General features: G+C 36.9%; 1 protein-coding gene across 2 annotated transcripts in view; it reads left to right on the top strand.

Moving 5' to 3' along the window:
- Positions 1-13,310, top strand: part of cwc22 (CWC22 spliceosome associated protein) — a 46,464-nt gene that overhangs the window by 26,140 nt on the left and 7,014 nt on the right. For both annotated transcript variants that reach the window (XM_077215963.1, XM_077215962.1), the window contains exons 15-16: positions 2,119-2,179; positions 12,870-12,947. In XM_077215963.1, coding sequence (XP_077072078.1) covers positions 2,119-2,179; positions 12,870-12,947 — 139 coding nt within the window. The remainder of the gene's footprint in view (positions 1-2,118; positions 2,180-12,869; positions 12,948-13,310) is intronic.

Below are 13,310 nucleotides of genomic sequence, written 5' to 3'. Positions count from 1 at the left end.
TAATGAACGGTTATGTTTTTATTACCATAGAATGAGCCATTTCCATCTACATGCAAATACGACATGAGGGTGATCGTGTTGACAGTGTTGTTTGCTTCAGTTGTGCGCAGTGTATAGTGCTGTGATCACTGTGTACTGCTGAACTGTCCTATCTTTCGGTTGATGTGAATAGGGACTGTGTTGAGTGACATTTATATGGATTTTGTCCTAGGGGCTAACTGTGCACCATGGGACCTGTAGTGTCAAGTCTAGCCACCACATCTCTCTCTTTTTGGCTGCCCTTGCCCTGTTAAGTAGTCATGGCACAGCATTCAAACAGTTAAGAAGTAGAGCAGAGTCAACTTTATTTAGAACAGAAATAAAATGGTCATAGAGATTCTAGTTTGGTCAGACTTAACCACACTTCCACTCTGTAAACTAAAGCATTTAGCTGAGTTGGTTTCTCATGCTGTTTGGGTTTGTGTACGGGAGGGGGTTATTATCTGTGGACGTCACATGACTGTGTTCGTCAGCAGTTTGTGAAACTAACTGATAGATGCAGAATTCTGGCAGAAATGTCTAAAGGAGATGTTAGGCTCATGACCACTGACAGCATTTAAAGACTTTGATCTAAACAAACAGTTTAATTAAAATGCTAGTATTGAGTCAAACATAATGGGTTTAGCACATACATTTAAGTTTGTTTTTAGTTTATTTTCATGTCATCTTGACTGATGCTTTATAAACAAATGGTCATTAATGAGTTTGATTTCAATTCGATACTGATTCAGTTCTATTCGACTTGATATTGATTAATTTATAGAGACCTCAGGTACAGTGCATGGCCAATTTTATTATACTATTTTGAATATTGAAGGTTAAAATCAACTGATTCGTATGCAAACACTTTAATTACACGGAAGTTTTAATACGTTTTTAATTACAGAATTGTTTCTACTCCAATTAGTTTTTTGAAATATCAACATTTAAATGTTGGCTGTCATAACATTAAATATTGAAGAAAAAAATGTAATATGGTGCATATATTTAGCTAAATGCTCCTCTCTAGAGTTTATTTTTCTAGCTGACAATCAAGTTTATGGTGACTGAATGGCTTTTCTAAATAAAACGTGAAATATTGACTTATTTATTGACGTCTTTTCGCGGTTGAAACACTGATTGAACGATTGTATGAGGCATGATATGGATTTCGGTCAGTTCTTCTGTATCATTTAACACCTTTTGATGTTTATTCATGTTTGTTTCATGCTGTAACAAGTAGTAAAGCGGAAGATATGGTCAGTTAACGCATGCTGCCTCTTTGCTTGGTCTAAGGCGATCTGCATGCGATCTGTCATGCCACATTAAACAGCACCAAAATTGAATTTATTGTTTGAATTTCATAATAAAATGGACAAAATCTGAGACTTTGTTTCACATCAAAAGTAACAACACAAAGCCTAGTGCTATCTATTGAATGGGATGCAGGCTACAATGGTTTTTATTTAATAAACTTAAAACAGTATAGAGTGGAAGATCGATTCTTGGGATTTAATTCAAATGGGTTCATAAATTGAGAAATCAATCATTTTTAAACCACACACATATATTTATATATTATATTTTCTCTATCATCACATTAAATTTAGACTGCAAATTCACAGCTCAGCTATAATATGTCTTTATTCATGCGGCTACAGATCCAGCAGCTCGTCCAGCTGTAAACATGTGACCCAAAATGTGTCCAAATATTCTTCAAAGCGATAGAATCTTGGGCTGACCTTAAATGAAGTACTGGAGAGCCAACACAATCCCAGGACAGGCAAAACGGTCAGCCTGCTTAAGATAGAAAGCCTCAATTCTCCTTAGAGTGAACATATTTTGTAATTTCTTTTAGGTTTTAGGGCTGTATTATATTTTATGATCATGGTGTTAACCTTGTTAAACTTCAACAGATGATGCCCCCTGGTGCTGTGATAGTTTTGCTTAATTTTAATCAAGTCTGGTTCATGTTTAATATTACATTTGATTTATTATGTGGAACAGTTGCATGTAATATATTAAAATGATATGCATGTCAATACATTTCATTAGCACATGAGATGTAGAAGGTGACATTTTCATGTTTTTTCTTCACAGCTTGGACTTCGAAGAATGCGCCCACAAGTTGATAAAAATGGATTTCCCCGATAGCCAGACGGTACGTAAATAAATGCTGCTGTTCTCTCTAAAATCCTGCAGATCTGTGTTGCTTTCTGTGTCCCTGCACTCAGCTGTTTATCGGAAGCTTTTAACTTCATCTAAATATTTGTTTTCAGTCTCAGAGGTAATTTGTGCCTTTGTGGTCCCTTGGGAAGCATTTGTCATCTTAATATCCTTGTTTTGCAGTTTCACAGTGGGGAAAAATGGTCTGTTTTGGCTAATGGTAACTGGGTGTTCCCTCCTGCTTTAACTGATCAAATGCCTTTCTCCAGAAATGGCTCGTTTGTGATTGTCACCCTGCTGTTTCACGAATCAAACTGGAATTCAGTGCCAGCAGCTCATAAGTTTGATAGAAAGACCTGTATTTGTCAGCACATTTGTGGCATAAGTGCTGGTCTAGGGCAGAGAGAGAGAGAGATTTAAAACATAAGAGCAAATAGTAAATAATAAAGAGGAACAATTAAACCTATTACAAGCAATAATCAAAGAGCGCTTTAATTATATGAAAGTTTTCCAGTGAATTTTCTTTTTCGCAGTTTTACTGCTGTTTGATTCTTACTGATGACATCATAGAAAGCGGGAGATCTAATAGGCTGCATTCACACTAATGCACAGATCTATTTTTAAATATCAGATGTTTTATCCTGTCTGTTTAATCCCTTAAGACTTAACTGCCTGTTTACATTAAGAGTTGCTCACAGACGCGAGCGTTCCTCACAAAGGACACATGAGCATTTGAAAACAGCCGTCTGTCAGTGAGTGAGTTTTGTGTATTGAAAATATAGGCCTATTGCATTACAAACAGAGGATTGATTTTTTTTTTTCACCCCTAGCTGCAATGGAGCAAAATTATTTTCAATCTGCTGAATGAAATTTTTTTAATTTCAGAACAAATACACTTATATCTATATATCAAATGTCATCAAAAGTCTGATGAATATTGAGATAGGTGTTCAAGCCCTACTTCCGAACACACTGGTTTTCTTGGCTCTCAGCCTGTTAATCAGTCCGTTTGACCTTTTAAGAGAGATGAGGATGATAACCGGATTCGATCCCCTCGGTCCACTCGGCCTTCTTATTCCAAATATGGACTGCCTTGTTTAGCTGGTGGAGTACAGATAAAGTCTGTATGTTCTCCCCAGAGCATATATGTAATGTCAACAACATTCACAGCAGGGATCATTATGTTTTTTGCTTCTTTTTGAAATGACTTCCACTAAGATGAATACGAACTGTATCAAATAAAATGGGATTGTAAAAAGTCCCAAAATAGAATAGAGCCCCCTCACCCCCACCACCACATCTGCTGCTTTTGGCCATTTGAGAAAAGAGCCAGTGAGGTGCACAAGATGGAAACATTGTGTTTGCACGCTTCAGGGAGATTGTGTAACAGGGGTAGCATCCTACAAATGTCTTCTTTATCGCTTCGCTCCAGCTCTCGTCACATGCTCAGGAGCAGGTCAGGAGGGGAGAGGCATGTAGTCGCTCCCTAGCATACAAACATATGTCAGCTGTGTTGTGGGTGACATCCCTACATCCACCTACTGTCATCTCCATATAAATCTGGGATGTCTTTGGCTCAAAAATAAGGATTTTTTTTCTGTTGGTGCCAGTCGTTCAGTTTTGCACTTCCCTTGCCAATATTTTAATTTGCTCCACATCAAAAAAGTTGTAAATTTTCATTTTGTAAAAAAAAAAAATATTCATGGTTGCATATGAATTTTGCATCCTGATTTTCCTGTATTCAAATATCTAGTTTTGTTAGATTTGACATCAGTGATATTCTATGATGGAATTATATATTCTTTTTTATATTTATGGAAAGTAAAAATTAAAACTGACATGACGTGAAGGCCAAGTATGGAAACCCATACTTGGAATCTGTCCTCTGCATTTGACCCATCTAAGTTAGTGCACACACATTAGGAGCAGTAAGTAGATGTAATTCATATTATATTTAGACTTTATATATTTGGCATGAAAACTTCCATATATATATATATATATATATATATATATATATATATATATATATATATATATATTTATATTTATTTATTGACCAATTCGCTTTCATCCAACATTATAAGCACAATAAATTAGTCTTGTCAATTAGTATGATTTAGTATGATTTTTTGCATGAAGAAACCAGTACAGGGAAAATTAAGGGGAAAAAAAACCTTCAGTTGAAATTGATGTAAGAATTGTAGATACTTAATATATGTAGGTATTGTTATTAGCTTTTAATGTTTATACATTTATAATCAGAATTGTATTCATACTATGTAATTCTTATTTGAATTTTTTTCTGTTTATATGTTATTTACGGATATATATACATATATTTACAATATTGTCAAAATTCTTTTAATCAGATTTTTTGTTGTTGCTGGTTCTTGTACATTGTTTACACATGAACAAAACATTAAGCAAATTGACAATGCTGTTTCATTGAGCTGAAAATGGAGCCTTGAAGTGATTTAAATAAAAAATCAATATAAAAGATCACCTCATTGCAAGGAAGTACTCATGTTTGCCAATTTGTTGGTGATGGGTCGTTCTCTGACCTCTCACTGAAGATAGAACTGGCATAACGTGGCTCACATCCAGACCTACCACAGTCCTCTGCGTCATCAGACACACACACACACACACACACACACACACACACACACACACACACACACACACACACACACACACACACACACACACACACACACACACACACACACACACACACACACACACACACACACACACACACACACACCTGAGCCTGCCTCAAAACCCCCCCAATCTCTGTGCAACATGAGGAAACACATCAACTACTCAGGTTACCTTAACAGCACTGTTTGATAAATAAGTTATTATTGAAACTAGACATCTGAAACGGGTAATCTTTAAGTTTGACGGGGGTTTCGTTCATCCATTTAAGTGTACATTTTATAGTCGTCAAAATGGCATTAACATATAATGTAACAAAAATGTCAGCCTGTTTTTTTATTGTATGATTGATGTACCGTGGTGTACCGCAAACGCTATCCCTCGTTTTTAGCTCGTTTCAACATTGCGGTATGCACTGTTTCTTTCACACATATGGGTTCACGTCCTTGGAACCCACTGCGTTTTGTCCCTCCTGAGTTGTCGTACCAGAATAAACCGTCCTTGAGTCTTTGGTTATTGCTGTTTCTGCCTAGTGATCTGGCTTTGCTCCTAAATGCAGGGTTCCCACATGAAAAACCTGGAAATATAAGGGCATTTTAAAACTGTTTTCCAGGCCATCAAAAAGCTTGGGATAATCATGTCGTGAAAGGCATGGAAATGTATGTAGTAAATATACTTTTTTGTAATTTTCTGGACGTTGTTTTAAAATATTGTACGGCTGTGAGCAGCAAATCATTATTTTGAGTCCGTTGAACTGGTCCATCTCAAATGACTAATTAGTGAATTTGATCTGAATTTGAATGGTTTTATTTTTATTTATTTATTTTCATTTTTTTTCTTTCATTCTAGCGGACATTCATTGATGTAAGAAACTCTGTTAGACAAAACACCCCATTTGTCTAACCTTCATAGCTGTAATTCCAAGCTGAACATTTATGTTAAGAACTGTTCTGTCTTACGAAAATCCCTCTAGATGAGGTCATTAGCTATAGCGTGTTTAAAGGTTGCTATAAAAAGGTGGAATGTTGCTTTAAATTCCGTACAGCTGCTGCTGATTGGCAGGTGTTTCTGTTAGGGTGGAGATTGTTTATAGTCTGCAGCAAGAGGTCTACCACGTGTTTGGTTTCCAGTTTCCACAAGATGTTAAGAACAGCATTACAGAGCCAAAGACCAACACAGAACTTATTTGGACTATAGAACTAGCGTTTGTCCAATTTGTTAGTTGTATGCGTCAGTTATCAATGAGAGTGTATAGTACCCCAGCTTCATTTAACATATATACAATGTTTTCTATTTACAAAAGTGAAATATTACAATTATGCTTGAAAAATATAATTTATTCCTGTGATGGAAAGCTGAATTTTCAGCATCATTACTCCGGGCTTCAGTGTCACATGATCCCTCTGCAGTCATTAATTCATTGACATTGGTAAAAATGTGTCTTGAGCACAAAATCCACATGTTATAATGTCAATGTTGAAAACAGCTGTGCTGCTTAATTTTGTGGAAACCATGATGTTTTTTTTCAGTAGTCTTTGATTAATAGACCCCTTTTGCGCCGACGTCACAATTACGTCACGGCGTTATCTGGAGGCAAAACAAAGTGAAAACTGGAGGCGGGCAATACAAACCAGCACAGATTCGGCTACATATTAAGGATATTAAATTATTATTATTTTTATTAAATGTCATCTTGTTGTTTTTCTGGGTGCTAGAATCACCTACAGGATCCAATTTGAAAATGTATCGCATAATGTTTTCTAAATTATTATGATTATTTGTGAATCATCTATGATTGTATACATTGTTGTGATTGATTGTCATAGACTTTTTGAAGAACCAGGTAAGAAAGAATAATCAAATACATAGTTAATTAATATAATTTTAATACATAAAACATATTTTTATTTCTAGAAAATATTCACATCATTAAAATTGCACTGTAATGTCACTCTTTACATTGTCGTCTTCTGGCCTTGGCACTGGGCAGGATCGCGCAATGTAACTTTGCCACAAGTCAAGACCATTCATAGTTATAGGCATCTAAAGATATATATGCCCTCAGTTTGTCTTTACGCTCGGTTTCTCTATCAGGTGTAGAAGTCAGCCCACTCACTCACCCGGGGTAACGTTAATCCTGTCAGATCATCCATCCATTGACTGAGCGTGTACGGGTCGGCCAATCTGGTTCCGTCCGTTAAAATTAACTTTTGCAAATAACAATCGCGGTCCTGGACAGTGAGTTACCTTGCACATTAAGATAAAATCTGATTTTCTCCCGTCATTGTTAAAAAACAAGCCAAAAAAACTTGCAAACTAGCGTCAGTGAAGCGGCCAGAGCGATCGTTCTGCCTCCACCTAAGCTCCGCCCACATAAAAACGTCATCATGTTTACCAACTGAAAAGGGGTCTATAGAAAGTTCAAAAGAACAGCATTTATTTGAAATATTATTTTGTAACATTATTAATGTCTTTACTGTCACCTTCGATCAATTTAAATCTTACTGACCCATTACTTTTAAACAGTAGTGTATGTCTTTCCAGTTAACTTTTAGAAAACACAGGTTGTAAAAACTAGGAAGCCTCATCATTATTCACATCACATTAAATATGCTGTCTACTCTGACTGAGGTCCATGAAGCTGAGATGATTCACAGTTATTCAGCCTTCAGTTTATAGGGATCATTTAATACTTTACCCTCGGAAAAGTGAAGGCCAAAGCATGGCGTGTGAAAATATAAATGTTTTAACTTGTAGATGTTTGCATTGAGAAAGGATTGAAAACATTACAGCCAGTCTCATAATTTCCGTGTTGACACATCAAAGTTTCCCCTTCAAAAGAGGATTGTAAAATGTTTTCATAGTGCACACTTTCGATGAGGTTCAAGTGAAAATTAGCAAAGGCAATTGATGCGGAGCAGCCGCTGTCTGGCAGTGGAGTTGATGGCGCGATTATTAGTCTTGTGAGCAATAAACACATCACAAGTGCGGAATGAATCATGGGACTTCACAGATGGCCTGTTCATTATTCAGCCACATTTCTGCCTCCGCCAGCCTCAGCCACATGGAGTACAAACTTATGGATTGAGTGCATCGAGGTGAATCACAACTGCATTCAGTTAGCAGATAGATAATTCAGCTGCATGAGACTCTAATCGAATGATTATTTATTTCAAAAGCTTCTGCTGCCATTGCCTTTGTCACTGAGCGAGAAAGCATTAAGTGCAGATAGGGATATGAATGACCGTTCATTTTGTTTACTTGGGCTGTCTTTATGTATAACTAGCTTTCCTATGTGGTCTGTTTTCATTTAGTATAATTACCTCGGGTTATCTCTAGATGAAGAAATTTAAGTCATTTGTTTTAAATCAAAACAACATTGTGTCTCATCATGCTCATGAAAGAACTAAATTCTTTACACTTTACAAAAAGGTCCCATTAGTTAATGTTAGTTAATGCATTACCATTAACTCACAATGAGCAATACATTTCAACTGTATCTTGGTAATGTTAGTTAATAAAAATTGTTCTTTGTTAGTTAATGTTAGCTCAGGTCCATCAATTAAAATGAACTAAGTTAGATTTTAATAATTTATCATTAAAAATTAATAAATGTTTACTGCGTTGGCTGTTGCTGACTATTCAAATCTAGCGGGTTTGGCATTTCGTTTTGCAAATCCAATGGCGCTGGTAATGGCTCTGACCAATCAGAGATCTGCAGTCTTTTCACATAATATATTAGTATCGGTACGGCTCGCTTGGAAACTCAACCAATAACTACAGCTGCAAAGCAGAAAATCTTTAAAAGAATTTGTTTTGTAAATATGCATGAGTGTTTGAAAGAAGTCGTGTGTACCAAATTGAGCTGTTACTACCATTGGGAAAACTGGTATCATATTTTTTTTCACCGTTGGATTGACATGGTACCAGTGTGCCTGTGCTTTTGACATCTTAATGAGATTACATGACATCTTTATACAGCACGTGTATATTTCACACCCAATACGGGGGGAATGAAAAACACATTTCTCTTGCACAGTGCACTTAACCTGAACGTTCACTCATTGGAGTTATTGATTGAATGCTCCAGCTTGTTTTGATCTCCAGCAGGCAGATCTTCAGCATGAGTTTCTTTGCCTGTCCCACAGACGTCGATGCATAAAACTCGGGGCGTACTCACCCACGCAGAAAGAAGGTCGTCGTGCTGACCCCACTGCACTTAGGGAATGCTGCTTTGCATCTGATCGAGTTCACTCAATGTCGCACATGTGCCAGTGTTTCAGTCAACCCGTTTTTTTTTTTTTCAGGTTTCAGTTAGGTTTTAGCAAGAGAAGTGATATGTTTTTTTTGTTGTTGTTGCTCTCAATATAGAAGTTTTATTAGGTTGTGGATATACTGGAGGTAAGTGGTTATTGATTGTCTGGATGTGAGTCTGGGTTTCAGTCCTTGTGCTGTTTGTTCGATGTGACCGCTGCCAATTTTTCTTCAGGGGGAAATGAAATAGGCTGGTGTGGTTTTGAAGTTACTTCAGATGGTTAAAGCCCTTCATTTATTTCTTTATGTTCTTCATGTTCTGCAGCTTTAATACAAGTTAATGGCATTTCATAATTTCTTTTCCATCAGTCTTTGCAGAGCAGATGGCTGGTCATCTGTGGAAACAGTCTTGCTGTGCACGAATGCAGATTTCAGGGACGCTCTCCTGCGCTCTCTTCATCTCATATCGCTCTTCAAAAATTTCTAGTCTGCCCTGAGGGAAAAGCTTCTATCAGCTTCGTGTCAATCACAACCTGTCCGTCATTCTGAAGTTCCTCTAGCTATAATGTATCCCAGCAGTGAAAGCAGAGTGGAGTGGGATGAGATGTTGCTCTTACAGTGGGGGCATGCAGGAGCTCGACTAGGCCGCAGGTGCAAAGTGGGAAGTGCTAAAATGACTGTTTTGACCATGTAATCCCTCTGGTTTGCTGTGTGGGTAGGATCGCCGCAAAGGGTCACTATGGGATTCCGGTCCTTCGGCCTGAAAAGATTTACCTGAAATCTCCCTTGATAGCATCTCTCATGGTTTTTCTGCTTGAGGCAATGGGGATGATGCTAATGAGGGAATCAGGGAGTGATTAACCAATGCCGAAGCCTGGATTTGTGTTCTTGCTTGGTTTGCTGCGCAGTAATGCTGCCAGTGTCATAGAGCAGTTTAATTAACAGGGATTTCCCTGTTCGTACATGAACAACAGGTATTAGCAGAGTCAGAGAACCCTAGTCAGACTTCTTCTAGAACTGGAAGCTTTGCTGACAGACAGCTGTATATTTCTGAGATGATCAACTGTTTTCAACGTTGATGATAATATTAAATGTTTCTTTAACAGCAATTAGCATATTAAAATTATTTCTGAAGACTGGAGTAATGATGCTGAAAATTCAGCTTTGCCTTGGTTGGAATAAATTACAATTTAAATATATATTCAAATAAAACAGTTATTTTAAATGTTGATAATATTTCAGAATATTACTGTTTCTATTGTATTAAATCAAATAAATGCTGCCTTTGTGAGCATAAGAGGTTGTTTTTTTGTGTGCAGAATATCTAGAGTGATCTGCCATATAACAAATGTAAATGGGGTCTTTGTCAAAGTCCAAAAATGATTAAATGCAACCTAATAGTGCTAAAAATAATAAGTCTTTTGAAATTCAAGTCATTATTTTCAAAAAAATCATCCCCTTCTCTGTAGTTCACAATCACGATCGATCACGTTTCTGGAAAGTGACTGAACTTTTCCTTTACTCTGATGTTGCTTGAAGGAAAGAAAAGGTTTCTGATCAGTAATCAAGCACAGCCTGTAAGATTGACAGCTCCCTGAAAAATATCTATATATATGAGGCCCCATCCACACTACTGCGTTTTAGTTTAGAAACGGAGATTTAAAACGAATACGATCTCCGTCCACACCAGCGTTTTAGCTGCGTATTAGAATTGATCTCCGTCCACATTGAAACGACTGAAAACACGGATCACGTGACCATTCACCTACACTGGACATACGCGTGCCGGTGTAAACAGGAAACAGATTGACTATTCCTTAGATTTGACGAAGAAGAAAGTCAGAACGCTTGTAATTCGTTATCCACGTGAGCCCCTTCGTCATCGTTTCTAAAGTCCTCAATTTTGACCCATCTTTACTAAAATGCCCTCCGGAGATTCAAAACGCAAAACGGGGTCGGCAGCGTTTCTAAACTTCTCTGTTTTAGGTCTTAGTTTTTGCCGTTTTAGTCTGGACGGGAGGTGCAAACGAAGCAAAAGGTCTCCGTTTCTAAACTAAAACAGTAGTGTGGATGGGGCCTGAGAGACTAGTGCCATAGGGCTGAGCCACCTTTCTGCTCTGCACTTGCTCTCAAACTGTCCTGTGATCAGATCACCTTACCGTCACAACTGGCACATTTGGCTCTCTGCCTGCAGGCACCTGTTAGAAGAGTCAGAAATGATCTCATCAGGGCTTAAGGCCATCTTAACTGGACCTCAAGTGCTCAGTACTTTATCTGCTTGGACACTGTTCTTGATATCCAGCGCTGGTTTCTTTTGCAGGTGATTTTTAAGACCTCATAAAGTTTTCAACTCTAAGTTGGTGCCAGACTGCTGCCTGTAGGGGGTTTAATTTGTAAATTGATCACAAGCATGCCTTTCTTCCTCATAATCCTGAGCTCCCTGGTGAATATATGAGGTAGATCATGAAATCAATCAGCTTATGGAGTGTTATTATCGGGTATAAGTAGAGAAGTGCTGCAGCTCATGCAGTAAGATGAGATGTTACACCGACTGTGTGTGAGGGGCTTTGGACCTCAGCTGAAGCTCGAAAAGTTGAATGGCTTTTTGGAGCATATACAGTAATCCTTCCTGTTTCCTGTGAGGGAAGGAATGAGCATCTGTAGGTAGGATCACATCCAGTCCAGGAATGAGGAACGGCTCGCTAAGTGACTTCAGAGAATTACCTGACATCACCTCAATAGAATCTCTCCCCCATAGGTTTTCTTTGCATGCCCCCAGTCACTGCAGACTTTTTGATTTTTCTGCCCTAAATGTTTGAAACAACCTTAAATACTGTGTGTGTGTGCCTTGGAAAAGATGTTTAAAGTGTTTAAAAGTTCTCACAGTACTATAGTTTGCAGGTAGAAAAAGATGTTCCAAGCATCTTGAACTTGCCACAGTTAGGTTGTTGAGTGGCTCATATGTACAACTGTTCAAAAGTTAGTCATTTATTCATTTAGTTTTTAGTTTTTGCTTCAAGTTTCTTATGCTCACGAAGGCTGCCTTTTTGGATCAAAAATACAATAAAACCATAACATTGTAATTGTAAAAGCCATTACTCCAATCTTTTGTCACATGATCCTTCAAAAATCATTCTAATATGCTGATTTGATGCTCATGAAACATTTCTTATTATTATCATTGTGTTTACATGCAGCCTGGCAATGCGATTATAATGATATTTGCCAATATTGCGGTGAATCTGTACCTCATGTAAATGCAATTATTTCTTTAAAATAGTGCAGGCATTTGTAATTTATGTCACATTTAATCAATTTAGTGCATCCTTGCTGAATAAAAGTATTAATTAATTATTTTATTTTTTACCATGTTATCATACCTGTGCAGTATGCCATATAATAGCTTTGTTATAAAAAAAAATCCAGTTCACAAAACTTTTAATGATTAATCTGTATCTCAAGTGCTCAACACTTCATGCGCCTGGATTGAAGTCCACTGTTTCAGGTATCCAGCTTGCTGAAGGAAAGAGCCTTGATATTTTACAAGAACTGTTTTTTAGATCATCACATCTAATGCGGTCAGATATAATTTATTAAATTGATCTATATATGGTGAAGATATGAGGTTATGAAATCAAAAGACATTAGGGAAGAAGTGTTGGGAATAGATGATCAGCTCCACACCTTCACGTTGTTTCTTTAAAGTGTAAAACTGATGCTCAGTGTGCTTTTGAGATTTTCTCATCTGCATCTGTTTCTCTTCACAGAAAGAGCTGTGCAACATGATCCTGGACTGTTGTGCCCAGCAAAGAACATACGAGAAGTTCTTCGGTCTCCTAGCTGGGGTGAGCCTGTCTTTCCCCATCACTGTTATGCTGTGTTCACGTCGTGTTGAAATGAGCATGATTAAAATATAAAACTTTTTATTTTTTTTACATTTTATTGTTTAAGTTAAGATGACACTTAAACATTTTTATTTATTTAATTTTCTTTTGTTAAAAACTATTTAGGTTATGGTTTTATTTTTTAAAATACATATTCATTTGTTTTTATTTTTATTTTATTGTTTAGTATTTATTTATATATTTTTATTAAGATTATTAAGTTTGTATGGCAATTTCAATATAAGGTGAAACCGTTTTATTTTATTTTTTTTATTGCAGGTTCATTTTTTTAATTATTTATTGGTTTGTTTGTTTTGATTTTGT

This window comes from Siphateles boraxobius, unplaced genomic scaffold, assembly GCF_051911475.1.
Source record: "Siphateles boraxobius isolate OS27281-9 unplaced genomic scaffold, OSU_SipBor_1 7, whole genome shotgun sequence".
NCBI classification, from domain to species: domain Eukaryota; kingdom Metazoa; phylum Chordata; class Actinopteri; order Cypriniformes; family Leuciscidae; genus Siphateles; species Siphateles boraxobius.
Note: the sequence above shows the minus strand (reverse complement) of the source record. Positions and strands in the feature narration are given on the sequence as shown.